We start from the raw sequence: 12726 nt of genomic DNA on the forward strand, positions 1-12726 counted from the left end.
CATGACTGGCACAAACTGGGCACTTCGGCACTTAAAGGTTAATGGATGGGTCTCCCTAATAAATCAGTCACTCTATTGAAATGGCTGAAGAGGAACATAGTGTCCATTAAAGAGTATTAAAAGGTTTGGACGGTTACAAACTGTAATTCTTAGTTGTGACTGTAGCTAGGATCATCTGCACATCTACATGACGATGTATTCTCGACAGGATTTATGGAAGGTGAATAAATGAAATGAAATGAAACTTAATTCAACCAAATTAAATTTTATGAACTTGCTAAGAAATGGTTCCTCATACCTCAAAATGTATAATATAAGTTATGTTATACAAATTTTATTTAATTTGAAGTTTCAATTTTGTGAATGTTGCAATTATTGAAATAAACAAGCTGCATTATGCCTTATATCTATTTTTCTCGAAGAAATGTGTGCAGAACTGAAGAAAAGAAAAATCTGGATTCAATGTCTTGCACATCCTTCTGCACATCTCTTTAAGGTCAGATTAATTTAGGTTATTATAAAGAATATTCTCTTCTGGGATATAACACTGTTAGCCCAGAATAAGCATACTGACGTTTTGGCTCCATTTTCATGGCTGAAGAATAAGTCAAGCAAGTAACCAACAATGTACAAGTAGTAAGGTGGGTGCGCCATGGGTATAAACTTGGTTAATTTACAAACCTGTAAAGGAGACCAGGGAGAGCCAACATGAACAAAGGGAAGAGCAATGAGTGTTGGCCTTGAAGAGAGTTGCAGAGAAATGCAAGAATTATCACAAGTAGGCTATAGGGTTGTGGTGGAGAACAGAATGAGGTAGCAGTGGCAGAAGGAGACCTGGTGAAAGGAAGAAGGCAATGTGCATGAGCCTAACAACCTGGCAGAGGACCTCTACAAATGTGGCTTCCTAAATTATTTCAGGGGCTATACAAGATGTTTATATAAACTGCTTAGGCAGTGGCATCACCCGTGTTCAGGTTTTCAGCATGGAGTTGAATCTTGATCATCTTCCTGATGATATGGTTCATGTATCTGAATTTGGTGGAGAGGATACTGATGTTTTAGAGCTGTATGTAGTATTCCAAGTTGGTGCTATGTCATGGCACTTGTCTACATGAATAAGATGGATATGTCAATGATACTTTGACTGGACCATACAGTATCATGTCCCACAATTTATTAATCTTCTAATCACTGCTGTGAACACCTTGGATCCAACTCAGGTTATTATCGTTCATGTGCATGAAAACTGTGACATTTCTCTCTCCTTGTCTCGTTTAGTATCAGCATGCCTGGACAAGAACCTAATTCTTCAGTTTTCCCAAGATTTTAATGTGATTACTTCAAATGATCTTGATACAGTGTAGTTCTTAAGAGTGTAGATTAAAAAAAAAAAATGTAGACATTTCAACATTGCAGTACTGTTTCTCTTATATCGATGCTACGGCCTGAAAGAGAACATGCAGTGCAACTGCCTGAGCATTCTGAAAATTATTTGGCTGCTCAGGCAGATGAGAAATGCACATGGCTCAGCAATATGTGGGAAGCTCTCAGATTACTACACTGTACAAAAGCAGATTTGAGGAACCACTTCAACAAGAGTGGAAAGATGGCCTCCAAATTTTCCAAGTTTATTATCTGTGATCACTGGTCTTAACATTTATTTGTAACTGCATAAGGTAAAGTTGTCCCTGTGCTTAACTAATTAAGCACTATGCCATGAAGGCGTATGGGGGAGTGGATGTATAGATCCACATTTTCTTGACTTCGGCACTAGCTGGATGTGAGTGGTCGCTTCACACCCTGCTGCTTTACCCCCAAGGAAAGGGTCTGTGTTACCCACTGGATAGGAGGCACTGATCCTTAAATCTTTAAGAAAATGAGATATTGCACTGCATAAAGACATAATAAAAATTTCTCCACAACATTTATTGTAAATTACAAATACCATATTTCACTGATATCTACTGAGTAATATGCTGTCAAATTACACATTCAGTTTGCAGTCTGTCTGCTGACAGGTGAAGCAAGTTTTTGTGAGAAACAAAGAAAATGAATTATAGTAATCAATTTTACCAACCTTATGTAGATTTATAACACTTCTATGCTGGTGATTTCCAAGATATTCAACCAACAACAGATCTGGAAATGAACTTGGTTCCTTTAACCAGTCTCTATTTTGTTGCGGCAAAGTAAGACCACTTCTTTGGTTTTGTAATACTTTTGTAAAATAAGCCTCTCGAAAATGTGGATGTGACATTTTCATTAAGTCTGGGCATGGATGCCTCTTGCCATTGAAACATACATCTTCCCATGATAACTGCAAAGCTTGAGCCATCAGAACTACTGATTGACTGACTATTAAAATGTCTTCTGCTCTTAATGCAATGTGCAAATCATCTTCTGATTTTATCTTGTCTATACTGTGAATACAGTCCTGATAAGAAAATGGCCCTGAAGAATTTAACTCGCTATAAGTACAATATTGGCTTTGTAAGTACCTCCAGAGCCACTCATTCTCTTGAGATGGGTATGTCCTTATTTGCTGAAATAATATTTGAAGCCATTAAATTCTGCTTAAGTACCAGTAATGATATAGTTCAAATAATATGATGTGAGAAACTTTATATCCCTCAGAGAATTGCTAGACTCTTAAGTGATTATTGTAATTACTGTATTACTTCAAATATGAGATGTACATTTGATACATTTTTTCCTGTTGAAAAAATTAGGTTAATCTTAAATTTGACAAAGGTGAACTTTTCTAATTATTTTCCTTAAAACACACTTCAAAAACTGGATGCATCTTAAATGTGAGGACATCTTATATACAAAGTAATATGTTATTCTCATCAAACCAAAACAAATCACATGTAAATTCTGTAATTTCAAAATATACGTTTATGAAGTTTTAAAAATATATCTATTAAGGCTGTCAACAGACAAAATAAGAACAGGAAATAAATATATATTTTTCTTGTAGGAGTGAATCATATAAAGCAAAAGCGATACAGTAAACCCTTGATTATCAGGTATCCAAGAATCTAGAATTCTCATCCAACTGGCAAAAATATCAAAGAAAATTTACCATTTATGTGAAAAAAATTAAAAAAAGTTTACACCTTTGTTTGTTGCAGTCAAATTGGGTAACACCAATGTGACACATAAAGTTCGCAAATTAATTATATTATGGAACTTTAATGACCGATAGATTTATTTATTACTAATGCTACATTTGGAGCATAGCTCTGTATGGGGCTGAAACATGGACACTTAGGGCAGTAGATCAGAAACATCTGGAAAGTTTTGAAATGTGGTGTTGGAGAAGGATGGAGAAGAACAGTTGGACCGATTATGTGAGAAATGAAGAAGTGTTAATTAGAGTCAGTGAGCAGAGGAATATCCTACACGAAATAAGAAAACGGAAGGCTAATTGGATTGGTCATGTTTTACGCAGAAACTGCCTTCTAAAAGAAGTTATTGAAGGAAAGATAGAGGGGCGGATAGAAGTGACAAGAAGACGAGGAAGAAGACGTAAGAAGATGCTGGATGACCTTGGGGACAGAAGAGTATACTGTCATTTGAAGGAGAAAGCTCTAGATCGCATTAAATGGAGGAACTGTTTTGGAAGAGACTGTGGACCTGTCATCTTGACAGATTACTGATGATGATGATGATGATGATGAGTGTACTATTACAAGATTGTCATCCTGGCAAAGCAGGCCATGCATGAGGCAAATCTGACCATTTTACAAAAGTAATATGGCATGCTTTGTCATTATCACTGCTGTTAGAAATATAGTAGGCAGAATGTTACTGGTTCTTAGGAGAAGTGTAAATACATATCTGTTACGGATGAAGAGAAATATAGTGGTCAAGAAAGGTGATATTAATGACAGGATGCCCATAATGCTTCAGGATCAGAAGCATTATAAAGAAAAAATCTATTAAGTAAAATAACAAATGTTCATTTACCTTCATATGGCTAATGCGATCTTTCCAGTATTCCTCAAAACTGTGTAACTGATCACTTTGAATTGAGAGTGAATAGATTTTGGCAACTTGTTTTGGCATGAATCTGATGTCACCATGTGTAAGCAAGTTTGAAAAAAATAGCTGTAGAGGGCTTGTGCTGTTTGGATTAATATAATCCTTAAGTGACTCCACAAAGTTCTGAACAGAAGTCTGTTGCATCAATATAAGAACGGGAATCCCATAATTATTTCCTGATAATAATGACTGTACAATATTCTGATTTGAGTTTTTGATATCCTCACCCACACCATGATTTACTCTTTCCATGTATGTATACTGCACTGAGGATAATATACAAATATCATTGGCAGCTGCAAGTTGCATTAATAAATGAGTCAGACGGGTGCTGTAGGCACCAGCATCATGTACCAAAAGCAGATGGTGCCACTTTAACTGCTTCAGCATTGCTAGCATTGCCTGAAACAATATAAAAAATGATACAGGAAGATAAGACAGCGTGATGCACTGAATTTATAGTAGTTTCCCATAGAAGATGGAAAAATAGTTTATAACCGCACACGGCCTGAACACTTCTTACAACCGCTGCTCATTGCTACTTCTCGTGACNTCTGAACAGCATTTAAGAATTAAAACTGTGTAATTTTTGTATAGGTAATAATAGGGCCTGATATTCTTTTTAAGCAGATGGTTTGTTAAACATCAAGAATATAAATTATGATTTCAGAGTACTTAAGCTTGATTTAAACACAAAGAATTTCAAGTGTCCATATTCTTATTCAATTTGATGGCCGGGGGGGGAGTAGCCAAACCCAGTGCACAGATTCTTATCCATGTTCCACAACATAAATCATCTATGAATTTTGTATTACACCTGTTCAGTAAATTTTATAATTAAAAAAAATCATGTGGGTTAAAATTGATATTATTTGTTATATTATTAATTTAACACCTAATCTGAACAAGATTTAGTGTACGAACTTGTTCCTATTAATACGATCTGAGTCAGTATCCTGATCGATCCTGATACATTCGATAAAAATTGAAATTTTTTAATGCCATCAATCCATCCATCGAACATGGCGGTTCGTGAAGTGGTTGATGAATTGAATTGAATTTATTTACATTCTATAAATCCTAAGCAGGTTAGTACCTTTGGATACAGAACAAGTCAAAAGGTTACATACATAAGTACAGGCAATTTTAGCTTAAAAATTAATATAACTTAATTTTACATCATTCTCTATTTACATTGAAGTATTCATCTAAAGAGTAGAAGGAATGAGCATGTAGATAATTCTTTAACTCTGATTTAAACTTTTTAGTATCATTGCCCAAGTTTTTAATACTTTGTGGCAGATTGTTGAACACTTTTATGCCAGTAAAGTAGACTCCTTTTTGATATACTGATAAAGTTGATGAGGGTAGGTGGAAGTTATATTTTTGTCTAGTATTCATGTTATAGACATCAGAATTTAATTTGAATTTATCTTTGTTGTAAACAACAAATAAGAGAAGCGATAATATGTATTGCGATTGAAGAGGTAGAATTTTTAATTTCTTAAATAATTCTCTACATGAATCTCTACTTCTACATCCTGTAATGATTCTAATTATATTCTTTTGTATTTTAAAAATTATTACACTATGTGAAGAGTTCCCCCAAAATATTAATCCATAGTTCATAATAGAATGAAAGTAGGCATGGTAAACCATCTTCAATGTTTCCTGTGACATAAAAGGCTTAATTGATCTCATCGCATAGCAAGCTGCATTTAATTTAGGTATAATTTGTTCAATATGTATTTTCCAAGACAGTGTACTGTCTACATGTATTCCAAGGAATTTTGTATCAAGTACTTTACAGATTAATTTGTTGGCATAACTGATGTCCAGATCAATTTGGTGGTTGTTTTTAGTTGTGAATGATATGTAATGGGTTTTATCAAAATTTAATGAGAGTAAATTGGCTTCGAACCATCTGTTTAAGGCTTCAAATACAATATTTATGTCATTTTTAAAGTTTTCAAATTTAGAGTTCTTAAATATTATACTAGTGTCATCTGCATATAGAATTGGTTTAGATTTATTGTTGATGGTTTTAGATAGATCATTTATGTAGAGAAGAAAAAGTAAGGGACCTAAAATTGATCCTTGTGGAACACCGTGCTTTATAATTCCCCAGTTTGAAAATGCATTATGACTGGAGTTTTTATTATTTATTTCAACTCTTTGATACCTGTTTTTGAGGTATGATTTGATCCATTCATTAGCTTTGCCAGTTATTCCATAGAAATTTAATTTCGATAGTAAGATATCATGATTAACACAATCGAAAGCTTTTGCTAGATCACAGAAAATCCCTCCCACAATTAATCTGTCATTGAGAGCACTTAAAATATCGTTAGTTAGTTCATAGGTTGCTTTTTCTGTTGTTAGGTCTTTCCTAAATCCAAATTGCTCTTTGACTAATATGTTGTTAGAATTTAAGTGTTCAAGTAGTCTATTATACATAACTTTTTCAAAGACTTTTGAGAATGAAGTCAATATGGATATTGGTCTGTAATTAGAGATGCATTTTCTCTCTCCTTTTTTAAAAAGTGGTTTCATTACAGCGTATTTTAAGCGTTGAGGAAAAGTACCTGATGATAAAGATTTATTACATAGATGATTCAAGGGTGAACTGATGTAAACAGAGCTTGCTTTAAGTAATTTGGTAGAGATTTCATCATATCCATGTGAATTTTTGGGCTTAAGGGATTTAATAATGTTTTCAATTTCCTTCCTTGTTGAGAATTTGAGATTGATATTTGGAAATGAATTGTTAAAGGCACGAGACAGATAGTATATTGGATTATTATTATTATTATTATTATTATTATTATTATTATTGGAATATGTTTTCTCAGCTAATGAAAGGAAATATTCATTAAATGCACTTGCGATAGCTTGTGGATTGTTAGTGGACTTCCCTTCAATATTCAAACTTTGTACGTCTTCATTAACAGATTTCTTTCCTGATTCAACTTTCACAATATCCCAGGTGGTTTTAATTTTATTGTTTGATTTTAGAATTTGGCTGTTATAGTTATTCTGTTTGGCTTCTTTAATGACTTTTGACAAAATTTTACAGTACATTTTGTAGTGACTTTTTAGTCTTGGATCATTACTGTCCCTACTGGCCAAATATAGTTGTCTTTTGTGTTTACATGAAGTTTTTATTCCAATTGTTATCCAGGTGGATTTGTTTTTATTTTCATTTTTGACTATTTTTAAGGGAAAGCTTGAATAAAAGATCCTCAAGTATGTGTTCAGAAAGCAATTAAATTTAGAATCAATATTATTGCTGTCAAATACATTGTCCCATGATTCATTACTTAATTTTGTGACAAAATCTGCCATCGTATGCTTGTTGATTTTCCTTACTGTTTGATATTGTTGATTACTGGGCTGAAGGTCAATATTATTTATTTCTATGAGTTGAGCATCATGATCGGATAAGCCATTTATAAAGGGTCCTACAGTATAGTCTCTTAATTTTGAGTTATCAATGAATATATTATCTATCGCTGAACTAGAATTATTTTGAACTCTTGTGGGAAAGTTAACAGTACTGGAGAGATTGTAAGATGATAACAAAGAGTCTAAATTTAGTTTCCTATTACTGTCGATGAGATAGTTTATATTTATATCACCACAAATTATAAATTCAACTTTTGAACTATGCAGTACATTTAGGATGGTTTCTAATCTATTTATAAAGTGATCGAAGTTTCCAGATGGGGCTCTATATAAAGTCAGTATACAAATATTAGAAAAAGGAGAGTCTAACTTTAGAGCACATGCTTCCAGATCCTGGTCTTTGCAATAATCTTCTAAATTTATTTTAGTAAATTTTAGGTTTTCATGTACAAAAATACTCACTCCTCCTTTCTCCAGTGTTTTCCTACAGTATCTAGCACCTAAATTATAATTTTCTAAGTGAAGATGTTCTAATTCCAGCTGTTTCATGTGATGTTCAGTAAGGCACAGTATGTGTGGAAGATTTGAATTCATGGAGCTTATTAGTTCATTTGTTTTGTTTCTCAATCCTCTTATATTCTGATGGAATATTCTTAGTACTTTATTATTCACTGAATTTAGTAGACTGCAATTACCTTTTCCGATTTCCATTGGTTCACTTACATTATTGTCTGAAAGATTAGTTTCTTTTGCAATTTCTTTTACTTGATAAACTTTACTTGCACTCTTTATCCTAAAAAATGATTCTGAACACCCATGACAACTGGAATGTGTCTGCCTTTAATGCTCTCTGCAATGAGTCGCGTCAGCTTGTCCTTGCCTCGAGGATTAAGATGCAAACCATGGACAGTATGTTCGCTCCTCAATATTGTTGATGACACTCCAGTTTTCATCAATAATAGTGAAACAAGCGAAGTAACTTGTGCTTGTTGTGATAAATTAAAATATAACTACAAAAGACCAGAACTCAGATTATCACAAAAAATTACTGAGCTGCTGCAAGAAGAGATAAACATTCCCAATCAGACTGTAAGTATGGATGCTTGTTACTTGCATCACAACGATAATTCTTAATAATAAATTCTTAAATAACCTCAAGCAGCCTATGAACAGAACACTAAGTCAGAGACTGGAAGTTAAACCAAAGACAGAAGACAAGAGAATCAAGACTAAGGCAAGAAGAAAACATACCGTACAATTCCCATCACTGGTGATAGCCACATGAGAGGATGTGCGGCAGAAGTTTATCCTAACCTTGATGAAAATACTGAAGTTGTGATGCTAGCAGAAGTCCAAAATCAATAACTAATTCTACAAAGAAAGAAACTGGAAAAAGAACCTCTGGTACCCATTAGATAGGACCCTCCTGGGACTTGAACTCTGGCTCCTCAGTTTTCCAGCTCATAGGCAGTCTCTATATGTACTACACTACCCAGGCTCAGTAATAATAATAATAATAATAATAATAATAATAATAATAATAATAATAATAATTCTNAGTTATATCAAGGGTAAACATAATAGCACCATTAATAGTGACCCATCACACTATCTGGCTTATGCCTTTGACAACTCATCTGTGAACATAAAACTCAAATTTTCAACAAGGGAAACTGAAAGCATCATTAAATCCCTTAAACCTAAAAATACATGTGGATATGATGAATTATCCACTAAATTGCTTAAAATCAGCTCTGTTATATTACCTCACCTCTAAATTATATATGTAATACATCCATTTTGTCAGGGGCCTTTCCTCAATGCCAAAAATACTCTACAGTAAAACCGATGCTTAAGAAAAGTTGATAGAATGGATGTTTTCCAACTACAGAGCAGTATTCTTACTGACCTCTTTCTCAAAAATCCCTGAAAAAGTAATATATAACATACTACTTTAACATGTAATTAATAACATACTAGTGAAAGAACAGTTTGGATTTAGGAAAAATCTAGCAACAGAAAAAGCAACCTATGAACTAAATAATGGAATCATAGATGCCCTAGTTAGGAAATTACTATTAGGCTAGATCTTCTATGATCTAGCTAAAGCAGTCAACTGTGTTAATCATGACACTTTGCTGCTCAAATTAAATTGGTATGGAATAACTGGCAAGGCCAATAATTGGATTGAATCATACCTTGTGGCTAGATATCAAGGGTGGAAATAAGAAGCATAAACTTTAATCATCAGATAGCTTCATAATGGGATAAAATAAGTCATGGCATCCCACAAGGATCCATACTAGGTCCTTTGCTCTTTCTTCTCTATATATATATGACTCACCAGACTTTGTTAATAATAAATCTAAACCAATTTTGTTTGCAGACAATACTAGTATAATAGTTACCAACGCCCACAGATTTTATAAGTGACATAGCAACCATATTCAGATACTTAAATAAAGGGTTCAGAGCCAATAGTCTTTCACTAAAAACCTTTCAGCGCCGGAAGGCATTTAAATCGCTACTCAACTCCAATGCCGGCGGCTATTTAACTAATTAAATCGGATAATGCAGCACTTAACTTAAAGCGTAATAAACGAGGAAAAACTGGAGTTTTTTTTTCATGTTTTCACACAACGTCCTGAGAAGTATAGAGAATTAGAGTATTGATCCACACTACTTTAAAATTATTTTTGGGCCAGTAAGCGTATAAAAATTATGAACAATAATATCGTATTACCTTAAAAATTCAGCCGTGTGTGGTAGTCGCGGAAACACTCAATGCAGAGGCCCACGCCGCACGCATCACACCAATACACTGTGTCCCTTCTCCTTCCGCGCTTTTGACACACAACGCATTTTCTCTGTGGTCTAGATTTCTTCGCCGTTGGAGGAATCTTGCTGATAAAATGTCGTTCTGTTAGACGGGGCACTGTGTTGTCTGATGGATGTGAACCCGGCACTTTATGTTCCACAGCACTCGCATATTTCACGAACAGGCCCTCAATCAACTGAATTCTGAATGATAATTGCTGAATTCGTATGCCTGTGTTACTCCTGTACACTATCATTGAATTCAGAATTGAGGCGTTTAGGAGCCTGCGAAACAGCTTCATGTACCACTTATTCATGCGCTTCCTCTCGATCAAATAAGGGTGAAGCAGCTGGTCCTTCAAATCGACCCCTCCCATTGACTTATTGTAGTCCAATACTGAAACTGGTTTCGCCACCTCCTTGCCTCTAACTGTAACAGTCCTGGTGTCGTGACTGTGATAGGTGGAGATCATGGTGACTATTTTTTTGTCGAACCACTTTGTGACAGAAACGGGTCCAGAATGTTGTGCCACGATTTCGCCTTTTTTTAGTTTAGTGTTTTTCACTTTTGGAGGCACATTCTTACGATTCAATTTCAGAGTGCCAACACAGTCGGTCTTGTGCGTTATCTTCAGTAGCCTGGCTAGAGTTGGAGAATTGTAAAAATTATCCATCCACAGAGTCCGACCTTGATTCAGGAGAGGTTCTACCAGTTTCAGGACAATGGCTGAAGTTTTATTGGTGTCTACTGTGATCAAAGGTGATTCAAATTCTGTATCCTTGCCTGTATATACGATGAAGGACCATAAATACCCCGTGATGGAGTCACACAACTCGTAAGTTTTAATTCCAAATTTGGTTGCCTTCAGAGGGAGGTACTGTTTGAAAGACAGACGGCCTTTCCAAAGTGTCAAAGATTCGTCAACTGAAATGTCCTGGTTTGGGAGACAGAGTTCCTGAAATTTCTTATTGAGATGGAAAACTACTGGGTAAATTCTGAAAAGTTTTTTTGGTCCTTCAAAAGTGCTGATGTTTTCATTGTTGGCGAACTGCAAATATTTACATATTAGCTCCAGTCTGTCTCGCGTCATAATGTCTCTAAATCCCGGTGTTGAAATTACTCTTTTTGTTGTAAAATACGACCGAAGAGTTGGTTTCTGTACAATGCCCATGAGCATGAACAAACCCAAGACAACATAAATCTCTCCCTCTGTCACGGGTTTCCATGCCTTAGAATGCGACCTCACTGATGGTTCACGCCCCCGTAGAAACAGTTCCGCGTGTCTATTTGTTTCTGCGACTATGGTATCAATAAGTTCCTTGTCGAAAAACAACTCGAAAACGTTCACAATTTCCGTTACATCTTTCGCAGGGCCTTGAGCTCCAACACTGCCCGTGAAATGTTCTCTGTGACCCCTATAGTTCTCCATATCCTCCCAAACGAATTCTTGATTTGCACTGTCATCTTCATCGCTGCCCTCATTTCCAACAGCATCAATCAAGGCACGGTCATCTAACTCGTTTTCAGAGTCAAAATCCGAATCTGACAGACTTTGTTCCGAATCACTTTCAAGCAAACACTGTATGTCCTCGTCACTCAATACACCCGAACTTCTCTTGCTCGTCCCAGCCATCTCTGCTACATGCCTACATGCAAACGATGCAAACTGCATTAGCTATTTGTTGAAGTTGTTGAACAAGGTGAACCTCAAGGAATGCACGTCATATCAGGGGCACCGTCACGTGGTTTCTCATTCCGTTCAAGAGGCAGCACTCGTCACTGGCGGAATGGAAATCGATTTTGCTTTGACCAACACGCAGGGAGATCACAGACTATCGACCTAGCATATTTAGTTTTTAACTACTCCAAGAGGTGGAGATAGCTTTGTACGGCAATACTACACCCTACGCGGAGACGCGGATTGGAGTTGGAGTACGAGAACGCTAGTGAGGTTAAGTGTTATTACGTTCGCTTTTTGTGAAGAAAGTGCGGTTTTTACTCTAATACGGTGGTGTTAGACAACAGTAGTAAGAGTCCGTATATTGCAGAATTAGTTTTGGTTTCCTTATCGCGAGTTACGAGTACGTATAGTGCGGGGTTCGAGCAAAAACACAACGGCCGGAAGCACACGTGCTTCCGACCGGGGACTCTCACAATATAAAATGAGTGGCCTAGAAATGGAAGCAGATACAATGGAAGAGGTAGGAATACACGACGAAGCAGGGGAAGAAGTGGTGATGGAGGATGTGGATTATGCAGAGATAAACAATAAGACGGTTACACAAAAGAAGAGGGTGGCAGGAAAAACAGGACCTGAACTGTCGTCAGAAGAGGAACTGATGGCACAATTTAGCACCGTTAGAAGCCGTAAAAAACCAAGGAAACTGGTAACTGATGTCGTAAAGAAGAGCACAAATAGCCATCAGAAGTCCAAAGAGATACAGAATCAGAATGAA

The 12726-nt window shown here is 35.7% G+C and overlaps 2 protein-coding genes across 4 annotated transcripts in view; both read right to left on the reverse strand.

The window, feature by feature from the left end:
- LOC111874549 overlaps nt 1–10279 on the reverse strand; it is a 59355-nt gene extending 49076 nt beyond the window's left edge. For all 3 annotated transcript variants that reach the window (XM_033755492.1, XM_023870138.2, XM_033755493.1), the window contains exons 1-3: nt 10196–10279; nt 3973–4449; nt 2078–2542 (exon numbers count right to left, since the gene is read on the reverse strand). In XM_033755492.1, coding sequence (XP_033611383.1) covers nt 2078–2542; nt 3973–4446 — 939 coding nt within the window. In that variant the 5' untranslated portion in view covers nt 4447–4449; nt 10196–10279. The remainder of the gene's footprint in view (nt 1–2077; nt 2543–3972; nt 4450–10195) is intronic.
- Nucleotides 10126–11942, reverse strand: LOC111874542 (piggyBac transposable element-derived protein 4-like). Its single transcript, XM_033755494.1, has 2 exons — nt 10357–11942; nt 10126–10301 (listed from the first exon to the last, which is right to left on the reverse strand). Exons 1-2 carry the CDS (start codon nt 11940–11942, stop codon nt 10205–10207), a joined length of 1683 nt encoding a protein of 560 aa, XP_033611385.1. The 3' UTR covers nt 10126–10204.
- Between the last annotated feature and the right edge of the window lie 784 nt (nt 11943–12726).

This window comes from Cryptotermes secundus, unplaced genomic scaffold (assembly GCF_002891405.2).
Source record: "Cryptotermes secundus unplaced genomic scaffold, Csec_1.0 scaffold831, whole genome shotgun sequence".
Taxonomy (NCBI): domain Eukaryota; kingdom Metazoa; phylum Arthropoda; class Insecta; order Blattodea; family Kalotermitidae; genus Cryptotermes; species Cryptotermes secundus.